Here is a 20,381-nt window from a genome sequence, read left to right as displayed (position 1 = left end):
ATCAGCCTGGATTTCAAGCCTCTTGAAACCTCTAACACTTGTGAAAATCTTTCTATTTACTTTTGCAAAATGTGTTAACAGATAATTTTTTCTTTTAGAGAGAGAGGGGAGAAGATATTTCTAAGGACAAAATGACAATTGACTGAATTCTCTGATAGGTGAAACAGAAATATTTGGAAGTGGGCCGGGCAATGAAGAACTACGAAGACAGGAAGTATGAGCAGTGGAAGGAGGCAACAGAACAGATGCTGCCAACTCTCATGAAGAAGAGTCTGCTCACTAAGGTGTGTATTTTCACATCCTTGTCCGGGTCATGGTGGCTGGGTAAGGTGATAGCAATTGTCATTTTCTTGAGGTTTGGTTTGTTGACACTCATGAGGTTGGTAGGTATTTACAAAACCAAAGGCAAAGAAGGAGAAGAGAGGCGGAAAGGGGAGATGGAGACAGCCTAACATCACGGTTGGGAAACAGGCCAGAACTGGACATCCCTACTGACTCTTTGGCCAAGTGGCTTAACTCTAAGCCTCAGTTCCTCCACTTGTAAAATGAATTGGATCAGATAATATAAACCTTCCTATATTAGTTGAGCCATATATGAAACAGCTGGCAGTTGGCTGTTTTTAACCTATAGAAAAAATGCCTTTGATCCATCCGTATCTTTAGCTCTGGACTTGGCACATAGCAGGTGCTTAGTAAGTAACTACTCACTGAGAGGGAGGAAAGGCCTGATCCTGGTGGTCTTAGGTCTTTGGTCTCTGAAGTCCTGAAGCAGGAAATGAGAGATGAGTGTCAAGCGGGGCCAAGAGGGACCTGCACTGCTCAGGTCCTGTCAAAAGGAGTGGCTGCCACTCACCTCCTGTCTGTTCTTGCCATTCATGATGAGCTTTTCCAATTCTTCAAAACCAGCCAGAATTCTGGATTTTTATGGGCAATTGCCCAGTTTTCAGTGGGTGACTAAATTGAATTCTTTAAAAACTCTGTCCGCCAAACAAAGCATTTATTCTAGCTAGTTCCAGCCAGCTCCCAGTCTGTATGGGCATCAAGAGTCCTACACTGATCATTTTCAAGTTCTCATTTAACTTGGGTCGTATTGATCTGAGTGCTCATGGGACTGCCCTTCCCGCACTTAGGAAACATCTCTTCCACAGATCTCCACTGCTGCTGCTGACACTGTGAGCATTGACAGGGGGAGCACTTTCACAGTCAATTTTTCACCTGCTCTCAGGGAGATTATTCATGAAACCAAGTACTTGGAACAGCTGGGGTTCCCTGTTCCTGAATTAGCAAAGAATGTGGCTCTCCAGGAGGACAAATTTCTTAGGTAAGAAAAGACTCTTTTCTTCAGTCAACAATAAACTCTTTGGTCTCAGGATCCTTAAAAATTACTGAGAATTACAATTACCCCATCCCTGCCGCAAAAGTTTTCATTTTTGTGGATTTTATAACTACCAATATTTACCACATTGGAAATGAAAATTAAGAAGTATTTAAAATTTGCATTTTTTATTCATCTAAAAATAACAATAATAAATTTGTTGCATGTTAACATGTATAACATTTTTTAATGTGAAGGAAACAGTATGTTCCAGCAAAGAAAGTTAGTGGGAAGAGTGACGTTGTTTTATATTTGTGCAGATCTCTTGATCCAAGTTTTAGTTAACTAATGGACTTTTGTAACCTGTCTGTGACCTGTTGCTAAGGCTGTTAGGCATTTTTGAGCACCACTCACTATACTTTGCTCAGGTGTATGTGTTTCCTGTAACGTGCAGGTACACAGATGGCATACAGCGCATGTTGGATCATCATCACATGCTCATTGGAACGTTAAACAAGGCGGAGTCTGTTCTCCTTGATGACCATTCCCGGGAATTAGGAAGAGTATTTAGGTCTGGATATAAGAGGCTAAACTGGAACTCACTAGGTAACATAGTTCATCTTTCTATTGCCTTTTAGACTTAGGGATGCAAAAATAACTCTTTTAGATTGTTTTGGTTGAATGAATGATAATTTCTGTATGCATATGTAGTTGACACACCAGTTTTGAGCATTAATGAAGTGCACTTCATGGAACTCAGAATTAACCTCAAGGCTTTAGTTGGGACTGAACATGAGGTGGGATGCCACTTTGACACTCTGAAGACCCAAAGCTTTCTCTTCCAAAAACACAGGGATTTGCCCTTTTTTTCCCTAATATTAACATTTTATTTTTGAAGTAATTACAGATTCATGAACTGTTGCAGTTGCAGAAATTGATACAGAGAAATCCTGTGTACCCTTTACCCAGTTCCCCATAACAGTAACTCCTCACAAAACTACAATACACCCGACAACCCAGAATTACACTGACCCGGACAAGACAGAACATTTCCACACCACAGTGGTTCCTCATGTCATCCTTGTAGAGCCACACCCATTCCCTCCCACCCCATCCTCAACCCCTGCAACCACCAGCCTGCTCTCCATTCTGATAATTGTGTCATTTCAAGAGCATTATATAAATGAAGTAATATGTAACCTGTTTTAGTTGGCTTGTCTCACTGAGCACAGTTCTCTGGAAGTTGTCCAACTTGTCACTAAACCCTTGGGTTAAGAGTCCAGCTCTACCCATGGGATTCAGCCTCTCAGATCAGAGGCTCAGTGTCCATGTCTATAAAATAGGCATGAGGATAGAACACAGTTCATAGGGCTGATGTAAGCTGTGTTGACATAATAAATGTAATGTACTCAAGACGCCACCTGACTGAGTTTACTTGCTTAATTCTGGCTTACCCATGTTCTTGCTGTTTACTTTTCTAAGCAATAGACCAAAGGAGACTCCTGTGAGGGTAGGGTAGAGGGTTCAGGGTGCCATGGCAATGAGAAGACAACAGGGATGGACCTTCTCTTTCTCCCCATGGTGCTTTAGATACGATTAAAAAAAAATTTGAACAGAAGAAATGTATCATCTGTTGACTCTGAGCACAGGTCTTTTTGTCCCAGTCCCCGAGGGTGCTAAGTGGATGTTTGTCACCTCAAAGACCCAAGGGGATGGAATGATCAGTGTTCTACCTGGGAACAGATGTCAGTGTTGATGTTCTAGACGTTGGTGGGAGGAATATGGAAAGAAAGAGTTGAAAGTCAATTATTTTTCATTTCTTCTTTTTCTTTTTCTCCAAAGGTATTGCTGACTATATAACTCGGTGCCAACAGGCCATTGGGAAATTCGAATCCCTCGTCCACCAGATTCATAAGAATGCAGATGACATTTCCACCAGACTTGCATTAATAGAGTCCATAAATCTCTTTAAATATCCAGCACCTATTAGTGATAAAGAACTCCCAGGTAGATCTGATTTCTTGTTCCTTTGATTATGGAAGGAATGAAAAAACTCCTGTCATGATTGTGCACAAGCATGAGCATGTGAGCACACACACACACACACATGCACCCTGAATGGAATAAAGCCATTCCTAATGATCTCAGTCATTTTCTTGAAAGGATCATGAGTGATTCTTACTTTTTGTCATGTTCCATGTATTGCTTGGATAATTCTACAAATTTCTGAGTCTCTGAGAATCAGTAGCACTTTAATCAATAACTTTATAACACGATTAAAGCACATTGTGTTTTTATGGGCTCACGCTTACTTGTTCAAACCAGATATTTTAAGCCGTCTTAGGCTAGTCAACAAGCAATGCAAGGAAAGCAAGTTTGCTGAGAAATGGAAAAGCCGTCTTCCATGTGGGGCTAACTTCAGCAGGCAAAATGGGCATTCCCATGCTCTCATCTATTTTTGCTTGGGGTGCTTCTTAACTTCTGGTGTTGGCTTATTTTCTGCTTTGAGTCAAGGTTAGAGGCTGCTTTTGTATTTCCAAAACACAAGCCAGTATTCGGATTGCTTTGTGAGTAATATTCTTTCCTGTGTTCATGAAGCTGTAACAGGCATCTTCCTCTATAGGTGTGAAGGAATTCTTTGAGCACATTGAACGAGAAAGGGCCAAAGATTTGGACCACATGGTCAGGTGGTATCTTGCCATTGGGCCCCTGCTGACCAAAGTCGAGGGTCTGGTCCTCTACACCAACACGGGCAAGGCCCCCAGGCTGGCCTCCTATTACGAATATTGGGAAAATAAGATTTATGAGGTCTTGACAAAGCTCATCCTGAAGTAAGTTAATCTTGTTGCCTATTTTAAAGGCAGCGTGCATAGATTAAAATAGTTTGATATGTAAATGAATATATGAATAGTTAAAGGGGGGTTACAAGGTGCAGAATCAAAATCAGTAAATCTGCTTTCTGGTAAAAGGCTGCTCACAGGAGGAGGGATGATTTTGCATTTTGGTAATGTCCTTATTCAGCCCCTCAACAGTCAGAAAAGGAAATAATCCCACTTCCCATTTTAACTGCCTGAGACACACACAAGTCTGTGTTCAGCTGGCAATAGAGAACGACTGGCACTCAGTATTTACCAAAATCCAAGGTGACACCCTCACCCACATTGAGACAGGCTGATTTACACACAGTGGGGGGCTTCCCCCTCCCTCCTGGAGCTCACAGCCCACAGCGGAGAGCTGAGTGCTTGGACTTTATGGCATCAGCTTGCAATCATTTTGGTAAACCAGCCAAGGCATTCATCACCATAGCTCTTGCCTCCATGCTGTCAAAGGTTGCATTCATTTTATCACTGAAAATCATCTTTATGAAGAACCCCAGAAGGAATTTCTCTAGTTTACCTTCTGATCTTAGCCTCCTGAGGAAATATTTTTCTTTTTTCTCTGTCATTTTTTGTTGTGTTGTTTTTAAGGGGTATGGATACTAAGAATTGTTGACTTCATAACTTTTCCTTTTCTTCTTGGCCACTAGGAAACTTAGAATCAAATTTGTAGCTTGAATGCAGCAAGTGTATAGGTATTTATGATTGCATCATTAGTCTCATTCTCATCTCTGTCACTCTATTTAAAGCTAACATGTATGAGAGCTTTTCTGCACTATGCTGGTGCTGTGCTCTTTAGAATTCTAAGCCCCATTTTATAGAGGAGGACACAGATGGTTGGGAGGTTAAGTGATGTGCCTGAGGTCACACATCTAGGAAGGAGAGTTGGGACTTGAACCTGGGCCAGCGTCACTCCTGCCTCACATCACTAAATCGTCTCTGATTCGTGTCTTCTTCTTTCTTATTTTACCCCACTTTGACTTTAGAGTTTCTTTTTTTTATAATTCTTTTATTATGGTATTATTGATATACACTCTTATGAAGGTTTCATGTGAAAAACAATGTGGTTACTACATTTACCCATATTATCGGGTCCCCCCCATACCCCATTGCAGTCATTGTCCATCAGTGTAGTAAGATGCCAGAGTCACTACTTGTCTTCTCTGTGCTACACTGTCTTCCCCATGACCCCCCCACACCATGTCTACTAATCATAATACCCCACAATCCCCTTCTCCCTCCCTCCCCACCTGCCTTTGATAGCCGCTAGTCCCTTCTTGGAGTTTGTGAGTCTGCTGCTGTTTTGCTTTGTTGTTATACTCCACAAATGAGGGAGATGATTTGGTACTTGTTTTTCTCTGCCTGCAATAAACATAGGGGTACATATGTCTTTTTGAATCTGAGAACTTGTATTCTTTGGGTAAATTCCTAGGAGTGGGATTCCTGAGTCAAATGGTGTTTTCATTTTTGGTTTTTTGAGGAACTTTTGCTTTCCACAATGGTTGAACTAGTTTACATTCCCACCAGCAGTGTAGGAGGGTTCCCCTTTCTCCACATCCTTGCCAGCATTTGTTCTTAGTCTTTTTAGTGCCATTGACTATTGACTTTAGGGTTTTTTATTGCAGTTGAGATATCCTTGTGAGCTGTTAAAACCCACTTTGGAGTAATGCATTAATAAACATAATAATGACCTTTGGTCTTGTTTCCTGGACCCAGCTTGACAAACTTCTCTAAGCTGATCTTTTAAATAAATCTGTTTTCTGCATATTTAACTTATTTTTTCTTGCTACTAACAGACTCCTAGAGCAGCCCCTTATAAAAGGCTATCTCCATAGCATTTCTCTTTCTCTTTCTCAACATAGAGAAAACTGTTTTCTATCCATCCATCCATCCATCCATCCATCCATGCATGCATCCACTCATTCATTCACTCAAAGGGCTGCTAGAGCCTGCCACGTGCCAGGCACTGGAGCAGCAAGGCCCCTGTCCTGCTGTGGCTTCTCCATGCCTCATAGGGAACAGGGCTAGGACACAGGGGTACAGGCACAACCAAGATGATTTCTGTGAAAGAAATAAAGGCAAATGATGTTCCAAGGAGAGAACAGAGTGGCTGCTGTAACTGGGTGGCCAAGAAAGTCCTCTGAAAGGCTACATTTTAGCTGAAGATGAGGAGTGAGCTAAAATGAGAGGAGCTTTCTGGGAGAGGACAAAAGCCAGAGTGAAGACCATTGTCCCTGACTCAGAGTGGAGCAGCTTTTGAAAGTCAACATTATTATTTAAGTATTTTCCAACTAATAGACACCAACTCCCCAAAAGTGGAAATGAGCTATTTGTAAAATTTAGGCCAAAAAAATGTATGTAATGAAATTCCCCCCAAATTGTCCATTACAATCCTAGAAGGTGTTATTTCCTCTGACTTTTGTGACTCTCATCCTTTTCCTCAGTTTGTGTTTCACTCATGAGTCGTGAGTCTGTTATATTACCTCCCCTTAGGAATCTGCAAACTTTTAATTCTTTAATCCTTGGAGATGTCCCTTTGTTCCAAGCGGAAACCATCCTGACCGCGCCTGAGATCATCCTTCATCCCAACACAAATGAGATAGACAAAATGTGTGTCCATTGTGCACAAAATTGCATGGAGATCACCAAGGTAAGGGCGGCAGCACCTGTGCTGTTTCACAGGTGGCTTATTGGCACAGGCAGTTGGGTAACCCAGCTTTGGAAAGCAAGCTGCGGAGGAGGTGGCAGACCCAGCTTCCACTCTGGTCTCTGTCCAGACAGCATTAGTCCCCTCCTGGTTCCTCACTGTAGGTCCTCTAAAAGTTGGACCATCCCAAGGCTTGACCTTGCTTTTCTTCTCTCTTTAACTTCTATGTCATCATGACCCGTCCCAGGGCTTTTCATAGCACCCCTATGGAGATGACCACCTCAGTTCCATCTCCAACTGGAACTCTCCACCTCAACGTCATTTTTCCACTCGGTTGCTTGGATGTTAGATGTGGCCTGTCCAAGAGGGCATTCTTGACTTCCTACTTGGAACCTGGTCCTGCCCCAGTTTTCCCTGCTGTAGAAAACAGCACCAACCTTAACCCCATGGCTTCACCATCTCAATTCCTGTGTTTCTCTCATATACCCATATCCAGCCTGTCAACCATAAGTCTGGCTGACTTGTTCCCCAAACACACACCCAATCTGTCCTCTCCTCCTTTCCCACATTACCAGTCTATTCCAAGTTGCCATCATCCCTCACCTGCTCTATTGCCATAATGTGTCTATAGTGCATTCTCCACCATGACTAGTCAGAATTATCTTTTAAAAATAGCAATCATTTCATGTCTTTTCTTATATAAAACCCTCTGATGACTTCACATTGCACTTAGAACATGATCAAACTCCTTACAATGGTCAAATGGCACCTGCCCACCTCTCTGATCTCAATTTCCACCTCTTCCATGCTCCACTGTGCTCCAGCCTAGTGTCCCTCCAGCACTGTTTTCTCTGCCTGGAAACTTCTGCTCCCAGACCTTTACTCAATGGCTTCTTCTTGTCCTTCTCCATCATGTCACTCTGTTCTAGCTTATTCCTGGTACTATCACTTTCTGATCTTTCCTTATTTACTTACTTGCTCATTTATCTATTGACTATCTCATGCCACTAGAATTTTGGATGTCCAGCACCTTGAACACTGTCTAGCACACAGTTGGTTCTCAGTGAATGCTTGTTGAATGCATGTCTGTTGGCAAATAACCGCAAATTTATTTCTTACCAACAATGGGAAAATAGGGCCATTTTTGTGGATAAGGGATGTCACATCCTCTCCAGATACTAACATCTTTCTCTTTGTTCAGAAAGTCAGATATGTTTCAGGCATTTTGTTTTTAGCCTAAAACTAAATATAGATATTACAAATAGAGAATTTCACTTCATTGTATTTGGAAGTTAATAAATAAATTGCGTATATTTTATAATCTGTGCAAGTAAAGTTATTAAGCACTATTACATAAATTCTCCTATATTATAGGTGTTACATCACTGGGTCTTTAAACAGAGGAAGAAACAATTTCCAAAGGGTAAATAAATAGGATAGACTTCCTGTGAAACATTATGAACGTTAATCACAGCATTTTATGTCCATTTAACTTTCCACCTCACCAGTAGATGGATTTGAGGCCTTTATTGGTGAAGCCTAGTAAGCTAGCTCAAGCTCACTCACTTGGTGACTGTAAGGTTTCAATAACATGAGAGTGGAAGTTGCCCTTGAGCCCTTGGCTTAGAGATGTATGACCCACTTCTGCCCCTTCTGTTGGTGAAGTTACAGGCTAGCCTGGCATGGAGAAATAGACCCTCACAATGGACAGTTTTGTCAATTGACTCATCTCTTGATGGGCTTTTGGGATGGTGGTCATTTTTGCAATTGAGCACATTTATTAATAATAAAGTGATTTCTATTACTAGCAAGACTTCTTACTGAATACTAATATGTTCATAGGAGGCAAAATAACACTGAAGTGCTGTCTTTCCACCTGATGCTTATTTTGACAGCATTTTGTTCGATGGATGAACGGCAGCTGCATAGAATGCCCTCCTCAGAAGGGGGAGGAAGAAGAGGTTGTTACAATAAGCTTTTACAATGACATTTCTATGAACCCTCAGATAGTTGAACAAGCCGTTATGATCCCTCAAAATGTCCACAGGATTCTGGTCAATCTTATGAAGTACCTACAGAAATGGAAGAGGTATCGACCTCTCTGGAAATTGGACAAAGCCATTGTGATGGAGAAATTTGCTGCCAGGAAACCTTCTTGTGTGGCATACGATGAAAAGTTGCAGTTCTATTCCAAGATAGCCTATGAAGTTATGCACCAGCCTTTAATTAAGGATGAGCACTGCATCAGGCTTCAGCTAGGGCCTCTTGCAAACACAATGCAGGAAAACGCCAAGTCCTGGGTGATTTCGTTTGGGAAACTTCTCAATGAGTCAGCAAAGGAGGAGCTCAATAATCTCCATGAAGAAGTGGAGGTAATGGATCAGTGGGTGTAATTAAAACTGCTTTTCATGATAGATTTTCATTTGGTACTTTTTTTTCTATACTTAATGTCCTTTGAACTTTCTTTTACAGTACCTGGCCAAAAACCTGAAAAAAAGCCCCAGTACCCTTGAAGATCTCAAGTTTGTCCTTTCAACAATTGCAGAAATTAGAAGTAAATCTTTGGTCATGGAGCTAAGATACAGGGATGTCCAGGAGCGATACCGCACTATGGCAAATCATAATCTCTTTGTAAGTGAGCTATTTTCTTAAGCATTTTGTGGTTGGGTTGAATTCTAAGATCCTTCCAGAAATACTGTTCATATATATTGCCATAGACTTGTTTATGAGTCTAAGTAATAATATTTAAATGTAAAGCCACCCCACAGTGATTTAGAATAGTGAAAACTTGTAGATTACTTCTTGATCTTGCATGGTTCAAATAGCAGTTTTTTGCAGACTGGTCTGTACCTGTACACCATTTCCATTCTCTTTATTTTTTGTGTTAATTTCCTTTAATAAAGGCTCTTGCAAAAATGATAAGAAGGAGGGGGGGAGAGAGAGAGAGAGAGAAGGATAAAGGCAATAAAAGGAAAGAAACTGGTAAAAGATAATAATTCAGTTGTCTTTGTTTAGGGTGGTTAAACATGAGTTTCAGGGACCCTTAGGAGTTCATGGATGAGTCTGAGGGGGTCTGGGATCTCTCTGAAGCTGCATGCAAAATTTTGCATACCATGCATCACATAAACATGAAAAGAACCAACTGGAGAAACAAACTAGAGTGGAGAAACAAAATAGCTGTTATAAATCTGTATTTGCATACAGCTGTATTTTAGCATTCACATTGCTTGACTGCTCTGAACACCTTAACTGAGCAGTAGCCTTGGGCTGAAAGCTAGAGGTCTTCTCATCAGAAAAGTGTCCAGTACCCAAAATTTGTATTTTTGTAGATAAAATAAAATAGAAGTTCTCAATTTTGTCTTTTGCTTACTCTACTTTATTAAGTAAAATTAATTTAAATTCTGTGTCTTAAAACTCCATTATGGTCTGCTTGTATTATTTGTGTATCTCTTTGTTTCCTTCAAGTCATTTTGTTATTCTGTTATTTCTGATTGGGTTCTGAACATTGTAGAGAGAACTAGAGGCTATAGATGTTAACAGAAGAGGTTCATTTTTTTCTTCTGACAGAGCACAGCTGGATGCATTCACAAGCTGAGATTATTTAATCAGATAATAAGTTGATTTGAAGCTGAGTTTTAGTTTACAAAGAAGGGTTTCTCTAGGTTATCTATCTATTGATGTTATCTATTTGTCTTAAAAAATGATTTTATCCTAATTTTATTTTAATTATAAAAATGTAGTTTTTAGAATTAAAATAAATTTAAAAAATTAATTAAAAATGTAATTTTTAGAATTAAAATTAATTTAAAAAATTAATTTAAAAATGTAATTTTTATAATTCAAGCAGTTTTTTTTGGTGTGTGGGTTCAAATGACCTAGCCTGCTCTTAACCAGAAGCAGAAGTCCCTGGACCATAGCTTTGACCAGAATTTCAGTTTTAAACTGCTGGTCACTTATTGTTTGTTCTGCTTTTCTATTAGCCTTCTGAAGCAGAGAAAGAACTGGCTGACAAGATTGAGAGCATGTGGTTAAATCTTTTTAATGATTCAGTGAATGTGGAGCATGCTCTTGGAGGCATAAAGAGAACCTTCACAGAGGTACATTTTAAATGTGTACTTTATGAGTAGATATTGAAAAAAACCCATGGGGTAAAATTAATGCAACCCTGCTTTCCCCACCCAGATTACTCGAGATGAAATATTAAACTATAGACAGCAGACAGAGGATTTTGCAAAACGCTTTTATTGTGAAGGCCCTGGGTCTGTTGGTGAAGATCTTGATAAAGGTAAGAATATTCATGTCGGTCTTACTGAGGTATTTGAGTATGTTTTTCTTAAGAATTTTATGGGCAGGTGGTGGGGCAGTGGTTCTTAACCATGCCTGTACACTGGGGATCTCAAAAACTACTGATACCTGGGAAAGGATGATTCATTCCATTGTTCTGGAGGGTGGTCTGGACACCAATAGTTTTAAAAGCTCCCATGTAGATTCTAATGTGCTGCCCAGGTTGAGACCACCTAGAGGGAGAACGGTAAGGACAGACTTTTCTAACTGGAAGAGTTTCTAGATGTAATTGGCCCTCTGGTTTTATTTAGAATGATGGAGAGATAAGGCCTAGTAATTCTAAATTTGCCTTCCCAGATGGCTTCTGCACATGAAATGATTATTTATGTGTACTGTTCATGATTTCTTATTCAGTTTTATGTACCCTAAAATTTTATGTATTCATTTACCTATTTATTTACTTACTTATTAGGAGTAGAACTTTTGGCCACTTTCGAAAGAGAGCTAACAAAACATGAAAAGAGCCGTCAGGAGCTGGCAAATGCTGAGAAGCTTTTTGATCTTCCCATTACAAGGTATCCAGAGCTATTCAAAGTGCAGAAGGAAATGAATGGGCTGAAGATGATTTACGAGCTCTATGAAAGACTGAAGGTGAGTGTCTGCCGATGCTGTCTCACTGTAGGCAGTGCAAGAACTGATGGGGCCCAGTGGACCTCATGCCAGCATAACAGAGTCTGGGGCAGATATAATGGGCATTCTCACTTTGGCTCTTGGGAAGAGGGAATGGGGTGTGACTGCTAATGGGCACAGGGTTTCTATTTCAGGTGATGAGAAAGTTCTGGAACTAGGTAGTGGGGATGCTTACATAACATTGTGAATGTGCTCAATGCCACCAAACTGTACATTTAAATGTCATATATATTCTACCACAATTCAAGAAAAAGGAAAACTCTCTTTGGAGGTCAGGGCTTGGTTAAGGTGTGTGGTGAACTGTTTAGCTAGAAGTGGAAATAAAAAGTAGCAAATATGTTATTTGGATGCCTCCTTTTAGTATATGTTTCCCATGCAAATTCATGCCATCCAGCCACACATTCATTCCTCACTCTGTTCTGTGAATTCTGTGCCCAGTGCTGTGCTGGTTGGAGCATAAAGTTCAGAAAGGAGTTGACCTGCCATCCCATTGGTGCTGTCCTTCCTGAGCTCCCAGGAGAGATGGACTGTGTTGGTGTGGGTTCTCCAGAGAAACAGAACCAGTAGGACCCAAATGGGTTTGTTGTAGGGAATCAGCTCATGCATTATGGAGACTGAGAAGTCCTAAGATCTTCATTCGGCAAGCTGCACACCTAGGAGAGCTGGCGGCGTAGCTCCAGTCCAAGTCTGAGTCTGAAAGCAGGAGAACACCGACGTCTCAGGCATAGAGAAAGCAGACTTTCTCTTACCCAGTCTGTGTTCATTCTGGACCCTCAGTGGATTGGATGAGGTCCACCCATGGTGGAGAGGGCTGTCTACTGTGCTTAGTCTGCTGGTTCAAATGGTAATCTCATCCAGAAACACCCTGGATATACATTGTTCAGAATAGTGTTCAACCAAATATCTGGACACCCAGGGTCCAGTCAACTTCACACATAAAATTAACCATCACACTGACACAAGAGCCGATCACTATACTGCTGCCGTGTCCTAGAGGTGAGGCAGTTGGGGAGCTATGGAGCCCAGAGGAGGAAGGAGGTGCCCCAGGGAATGGGCATTTGAGTGAGGCTCTGAGTCAGGGGCAGGCTTTTTCCTGAATCATTGGATTCAGCCACCCTACTCCAGCATGCCCCTGTCTTAACTAACTACAGCTGCAAAGGCCTCATCTCACAGGGTGGACCTGAATTTGAGGGGGCACACTATTCATCCCAGTATGCTTGGGAACAGGGTAGGTGGGACTGAGCCTGGGTCGCTCCAGCAGCAACCACCATGAGAAGTCCCCCAAGAAGGAAAGGAGGGTGGGGAGTGGTGTGGGAGGTAGGAGGACAAATGGGTGAGTCTGATGTCACTTACAAAGCCAAGTGACAGAGCCTTTCGGAGAGATGGGACTGTCATTCACCTGCATCAAATGCTGCCGACACACTAAGCGAGGAGAGGGTGAGCTACACCCAGACTGTCACTTCACTGAGGCCACTGGTGACCTCGGAAAGGAAGGTTCCAGTGCAGTGGTGGCCGTGGGAATCTGATTAGTGAGTCCCAGGTATTTCCCCAAGAGGAAAGAAAGCAGAGGGAGGCCCCCACAAAGACTTATAGTCGAGTGTTCATGGTGGGTTTATTTATAATAGCCCAAGACTGGCAATGACCCAAATGTCAATCCACAAGGGAATGCATAAATAAACTATGCTGCCTCCATCGCATGAAAGATCAGTAATAAAGAGGACTGAATGATGGATACAGCATGAGACAGCATGGATGAATCTCACAATCATCACGCTAGATACACAGGAGTACATACCATATGATTCCATTTACATACTATTCTGGAACGTGCAGATACATTTATAGTGCCAGAAAGCAGGTCAGTCATTGCCTAGGGGTAGGAGCTGGGATTACACAGAGGCAAGGAGACATTTGAAGGTGATGACCACGTTCATTAGCTCAATTGCAGTGACGGCTTCATGGCTGTGTACACATGTCAAAACTTAGCAAATTGCACACTTCAAATGTGTTCAGCTTATTGCACACCAGCTAATCCTTGATAAAGCTTAAGAAAAGCAGAGAGAATGGGAAGAGAGGAATTAGAAATTCCAAATACAGACCACCAAGGAGTTCTGTAATAAAGGGAAGCAGGGAAATGAGGAGTGGTGGGTGGAGGGGATGTGGGATCAGGATAATTTTTTGAAGGTGGGAGAAATTCAACATGAGGTTGCATGTTGACAGGGATGGTCCAGTAGGGAGGAAACACCAGTGAAAGGAGACAAAAGCCTTGCTTCAGACATCTGGTGTCCTTGAGTCAGTGGGAAGGGACTGGATCAAGACATGGCCCCAAATAGGAGGCAGGTAGATCATCTTTCCTCATTGGGGGAAGGCAGAGTGTACATGTCAAGGTGCTTGTAAGCAGGAGAACATTGAATGTTCTGTTCCAGTTGCCTCATTTTCCCCAGGGACCCTCACAGCAAAACCATCAACAGAGAAGATGTTGGCTGGTTGAGCACAGTGGAGCAGGGGTGAAATGGTAGTCAGGAACATGAGGAACCAGGGAAATGTGAATGGCCAATGGCAGCATTTGGGTCCTGGATTTAGACCAAGGCCATTGAGCAAGGCTGGGTGTAGAGCAATCACAGTTTTGCTGCCTGGGTGTAGATCTTGAGCACTGGTAAATGGCAAGGAATGGATTTAACCATAGTTGTGGTTTTACAAATGTACTCAATGAAAGAGCAGAGAGCGGGGAGGCATAGGGAGTGGATGAAAGAAAGGCATTATCGTGCTTGATGGCTGTAGAACGGGTGTAGAAACTCCCAAGAAGTACGTTAATCTCTTTATGATTTCTTTCTAATTCATCTCTCATTAAGTTTTTGCAAAAATGAGGTAACGATCATGGAAGTATCTCAAAATAATCCAAAAAACCATTTGAGCTTTTAAAATCATTTTAAGAGACAAAAAAGAGAAATGAAACGAAAATAATTAAACACATCATAATGGCCTTTGCACTTAAGTTAAAAAGATTACCAGATGTACATTTCACCCATCAATACAATTGCCTGTCAAATTTCCTTTCATGACTGGAAGCAAGTCTAGATGTCACAGGTTGCAAATGCAAACTATCACAGATGGTAAATTTCATGTGTGGCAGTACCTTTTACACTAAATCTCAGGAAAATAGAATGCAAAATGTCTTTTCTTACGACAATCAAGCAGGATCATCTGAATTGTAAATATCTTGTAGCTTTGACTGCTTTTGTCAGGAATGAGAAGCATGTTATAACCAATGCCTGGCTGGCTTACACACTTTTCAGACTCGAGAGTCCCTGATTTAAAAAGCACCCATTTCTGATTTCCTCACTTTTCTTTTAAGGAAAGGGAAACATTTCTAAATGCCACACATCCTCAGAGATAGCGTTATTTTAGCGGGGGCTTGAAAAAGTTGGAATTGTTTTGTTTGTGTTTTAGATCCTTGAAATCAACCCTTCCTTTGTGAATTGGAGTTTGTGGACAGAAGGGTGATAATATTAGAAAAGAAGTGAGCAGAACCAGGGTTAAACACTAGCTCTTCCATCACGGGGTTTTTGTTGACTGGGCCGTTTCCTGCCCATTTTCAGATTGCAAAAGAAGAATGGTCTCAGACCCTTTGGATCAACCTGAATGTCCAGTTTCTCCAGGAAGGAATCGAAGGGTTCCTCAGGTCCATCAGGAAGCTGCCTCGGCAGGTCCGAAACTTATCGGTGGCCTACTATTTGGAAGCAAAAATGAAGGCATTCAAAGACTCAATCCCTTTACTTCTTGACTTGAAGCATGAGGCATTACGAGACAGGTCTGTTTTGTCCCTTGTTAGCTGACATGAAAGGATGGGAAGAGGTTTAAATTTAAAATATGTCTTTGCTTAGATCTGTTGACAAAGAACAAGGTCTGAACAGCAATGCAGGGCATGAAATATACAAGTAGTATTTCTCAAAATCTGTTTTCCATGTAAAGTTTTTATAAAATTATCAGCCACAAGGATGCTCCTATTTTTTTTTTAAACAAACTGCCAGGTGTAAAGTGAAGTTGCTTCTTTCAAAGGGTTAAAAAAAAATAGCAAGGGGTCTAGATCAGCACCATCCAGCAGAAATATGTGACCCACAGATGTGATTAAAAATTTTCTAGCAGCTGCATAGAGAAAGTAAAAGAGGTAAAAATAGTTTTAACAATGTATTTTAACTAACCCCACATATACAAAATATTATCACTTCAACATGTAATCAATATAAAACATGATATACAAGATATTTTATATTCTTCTTTAAAAAACACCTTGCAGTCAGGCACGTATTTTACGCTTACGGCATACTTCAGTTTTGATGCCACATTTCAGTTGCTCAGTAGCTTGTGGCTGCAGGATTGGACAGAGTAGGTCTTGCCAGGTTTTTAATGGAATAGCCAGTCTTGGAGTGGGATGGAGGAGATTCACCCCTCACTTGTCTGTGATCAATTGGATGTGGCCCTCAGAGACAGCAGTTAGCAGAAGCTTTCTGAGTACCATTATTTCCAACACAACATGTTCCTCCATCATGTTTCCAAAGTGTGGGCAGAGTGATGTAATGACGTTAAAGGACTTGTACTCAGAAAGAAAGTCATGCCATTTCAGTTCCCTTCCAGTCCTTCTGTTATACCCGTAAGAAAGCCTCTGCTCAGTGCTAATTTATCTTTGATGGTTCTCCACACCTATAACTCCCAGCAAAGCACAGGCGGCCCCTGGGCGCAGTGACGATGCGAGTCCCCATCTGTGTCACTGCTCTGCTGGCTTACTGGGGGCACTCACTGTGATCTTTGCATTCTTCAGTTGCTCATCTAGGTGGAAGGAAAACTTGGTTCAAGGAAGCATTTTCTAGCAAAGGTTCCCTGTTTTATGATCCCAGTGTTTCCCAAACTTGGGTCATTTCTCACCATTTTTGTAAGATCCAGTGTCACCAATACTGTCATTGCTTGATGTACTTTTTCCTGTCAGCTTGTTTCTCTTTTGCTTAAATGAAAGTATTCTAAAAAGGCACTGACACCACGCCTGTAAATGGAAAACCAAAAGCTCTTACTGTGCCTAGAAAGTCATTATAAAAATTTAAAAAAATTTTTTTTTAATTTTAGCTCAAAACTGTTGCTTTTGGCTGAGCCAGAGGCCTCCCCTGGATGAAAGGTGAATAACAGTGGATGAGGTTTAAGCACAGCAGTGCCAAGCTGACTCTCTCTCTTTGATGGAATCAAAAGGAGTGGAAAGAAACTGAGTAGGGAACCCCTTTCTCCCTCAATGGTGTTATTTAATGCCATGTCACCTAGGGGCCCCCCGATCCTCCAGAGTTATGAAATCCCTACTTCATATCAACTCCTGGGCTAGGCCTGGAAATAGAGGGAAAGGAAACAGTACATTTCTGGGAAGAGGTGTGTGTTTACAATAAAAATCAGTGATTCAATGCTTACTGCTTATATGCTGGACCCTGGCATTCTGCTGGTCCCACGCCATGTTTAGCTGGCTTACTTACATTCATGCCATATAAACAAAACTGTAAAAACGGACAAACCCACAGGCCAAATGCAGACCTCAAAAGTTCAAATTGGGTCAAGAGCAGAGCTGTTCAGTGTTGTGCTGTGTGCACAGAGGTCAGTCCTGACCCTCCTATCTAAAACAGACACCTTCTTATCTTCTGTATCACTTGGCAGTTTTTTCCATAGTACTCAAAACAACTTGCAGTTATTTAATTTGTAGATTTATTTTGTCTTATATTTACTGTCCCTCCAAGTAGGTGGTAGAATTCCTGAGGGCAGGTCCTGCCCTTTTGGTCACCACGACCCCCCCATGCCCCCCCACCCCAGCAGCTAGCCCACTGCTTGGCACAGAGTTAGTGCTTGATAAATGTTTATCAAATACATGAAAGCTCATAATTTACACCAGGGTCTCAAACAGGCTGAGTGATCCAGGAGACATTGCAGTCACTGGTGTAGACACTATTTCAGAAGCAGTTTCCGAAAAATTAAAAGTTGCTTGTTTTCTTATATGGTCGTGAGGATTAGCCATCTAAGACACTGTCTTGCTAGATGTTGTTTCCAGGTTTCATTCTGGCAGCCAGTGGGATTTTGGGAAACTGGAAATGTAATTCCAATGGTGTCCTCATGTTTTAGAATTCCAAAACAAGAAGTATTATAATGGCTTTGTCCTGTGATTTAAATGGGAGTGATTAAATCTACTAAATTCAATAAGCATAAAGATTTAATGCTGATGCACTTTCAGGCATTGGAAAGAGCTTATGGAAAAAACAGGTGTATTTTTTGAAATGACCGAAACATTCACCTTAGAAAATATGTTTGCTATGGAACTTCACAAACACATGGATGTCCTCAATGAGATTGTCACATCAGCCATCAAGGAAATCGCCATTGAGAAGGTAAGACTATTTCAGTTATAAAACAGTCTAGAGAGAGAAAAGAATTACCTTTTCAATTCCAAGAGAAAACATATTCTCTCTAGTACCTGTTTTTGTGTTTGAGTGATAAAGAATTATCTGTTCTAGAAATGGAATTTCTGCCTGGTTAAATTTTTTATTCTTAATTATAGTTCCACTTTTGATTTATTTATTAAAGAAATTATGGATGGTCATAGTAGAAAACTGAGAACATAAATGACTCATAGTTCTACCACCTGAACATTATTATTAACATTTTAGTGTATATCCTTTAACACTTAAAAATGCATATATATGTCTGCATACATACATACACATACACTGCCCATACCACAAATATATTTGCACATATACATGCACACAAATATATATGCCTATACACACATGCATATACCTACACAATACATATATGTACATAAAATACATATCATGTGTATGTATGTGTATGTACACATGTGCATATATATACATAACACATATATGCATACATATATACATATGCATAAATACTGATAGAAGTATTTTTAAAAATGTAGTCATAAACAGGTATATTATTTTATGATTTGGTTTTCTTGCTGGTCAGTAAATACAGGGACAGGATCTCATAAATGTACAGATTGGAGGCTGGCTAAGGAATACAGGCCTTGGCTCAGGTGCTCAATAGCTGAGTGCACTTGGCAAGCTGCTTCACCTCTTTGAGCCCCCAGTTCCTGCCTCTGTAAAATGTGGGTAATAATCCCTACCTTGCCAGGGTGCTCTGGGGACTGAAGGAGATCATGTGTGGAATGTGCTTACCTGGCAAGTCTTAGCAAATGATGCCTAGGCTTTGGAAAATGGACCCAGATTCAGGGTGAGGAACTGATCAAAGGCAGGCTCAGGTTGTTGCTGCTTGGGTGGGGTTCTGTTTTTTCAACATATGTGCCTGCACCATTCTTTTTATCTTCCCAACCAGGCTGTGAAGGAAATCCTGGACACATGGGAAAACATGAAGTTTATGGTGGTCAAGCATTACAAAGGCACACAGGATCGAGGCTACATCTTGGGGCCTGTTGATGAAATCATCCAGTGCCTTGATGACAACACTTTCAACCTGCAGAGCATCTCAGGAAGCAGATTTGTGGAGCCTTTTCTTCAAACTGTTCACAAATGGGAGAAAACGCTTTCTGTAATAGGGGAAGTCATTGAGGTGAGAGAAAAGACAGACAAAAGTGGTCAAGAGCCAGTTAGTAGCAGCAAAGAATCTTTAAAGGAGAGCATTTTGTGCTTGACACTAATGATCCTCTTTCATACTTTTCTGCTTGATTTATTTTGGGGGGAGGGGTACATGATTAGAGGAGTCACCCTGAGTTTTTATTTCAATGAATGCATTTTTAACTTCCAAGGTTCCTAACTGGTTCTTTATCATATGTCCCTATTCTTGTTTAATATTTACTTTTAATAATTTAATAGTAAATAAAAATATTTTAATGTTTACTGCCATGTTCTTGTTGCAAGGATGCACCCACCCCCTTTATTACATTGAATAATTTAAACATATTTAAAGACCATTCCAGAGTTCTCTATGCTTTTGTATTTCTCAAACCAGAATTTTTCTCTCTTCTTGTGACTGTATTTCATGGTAGTGGGTTTTTCTCTCTGTGATTTCTATTTTTTTTTTAGTTCATCTTATATAAAACATTTTCCCTGGGCTGGCTTCACTTTGCCATTTGTTTTTGCAGTTTCTCCAACCTGGCCTATCATGTTGAGCAGCACCAGACAAGGTCTTATATTAGGAAGTTGGGGCTTTCTTCCTCTTGTGGGAAATACTGGTCTAGACCTCCCAGACCAACCTAGGCTCATTTCACCAGTTTGGTGTGGCTGTCTTCACTCCCTTCCCAGAGCATAGACACGTGCCTCCTTCCTGGCCACAACCCGAGCTTTGGCTGGGATGATACCAGGCCTGGTTTACTGGCTAGGAACGTGGTCCAGGCCCTTGCCCCGGTCATATAGGGGCTTCCTGTGCCTGCTTCTTTGTTTGTTTTCTGCCTATTACTTTTTTTTAGTGAAAGATGTTCAGTAAGATATAGCACTGCTTTTTTTCTTTGGTAAGAGTTCTTAAGATGTTGATGTGATATTCACATAATATAAAATTAACCATTTCA

The 20,381-nt window shown here is 41.0% G+C and overlaps 1 protein-coding gene across 1 annotated transcript in view; it reads left to right on the top strand.

Moving 5' to 3' along the window:
* Positions 1–20,381, top strand: part of DNAH10 (dynein axonemal heavy chain 10) — a 129,667-nt gene that overhangs the window by 30,572 nt on the left and 78,714 nt on the right. The window contains exons 14-27 of the mRNA XM_036921759.2: positions 159–284; positions 1,149–1,321; positions 1,770–1,921; positions 3,158–3,322; positions 3,939–4,146; positions 6,685–6,841; positions 8,734–9,210; positions 9,311–9,469; positions 10,819–10,935; positions 11,021–11,123; positions 11,595–11,773; positions 15,412–15,623; positions 18,069–18,222; positions 19,193–19,426. Of these exons, the coding sequence (XP_036777654.2) occupies positions 159–284; positions 1,149–1,321; positions 1,770–1,921; positions 3,158–3,322; positions 3,939–4,146; positions 6,685–6,841; positions 8,734–9,210; positions 9,311–9,469; positions 10,819–10,935; positions 11,021–11,123; positions 11,595–11,773; positions 15,412–15,623; positions 18,069–18,222; positions 19,193–19,426 (2,616 nt within the window). The remainder of the gene's footprint in view (positions 1–158; positions 285–1,148; positions 1,322–1,769; positions 1,922–3,157; positions 3,323–3,938; positions 4,147–6,684; positions 6,842–8,733; positions 9,211–9,310; positions 9,470–10,818; positions 10,936–11,020; positions 11,124–11,594; positions 11,774–15,411; positions 15,624–18,068; positions 18,223–19,192; positions 19,427–20,381) is intronic.

This window comes from Manis pentadactyla, chromosome 14 (assembly GCF_030020395.1).
Source record: "Manis pentadactyla isolate mManPen7 chromosome 14, mManPen7.hap1, whole genome shotgun sequence".
In the NCBI taxonomy this organism is placed as follows: domain Eukaryota; kingdom Metazoa; phylum Chordata; class Mammalia; order Pholidota; family Manidae; genus Manis; species Manis pentadactyla.
Note: the sequence above shows the minus strand (reverse complement) of the source record. Positions and strands in the feature narration are given on the sequence as shown.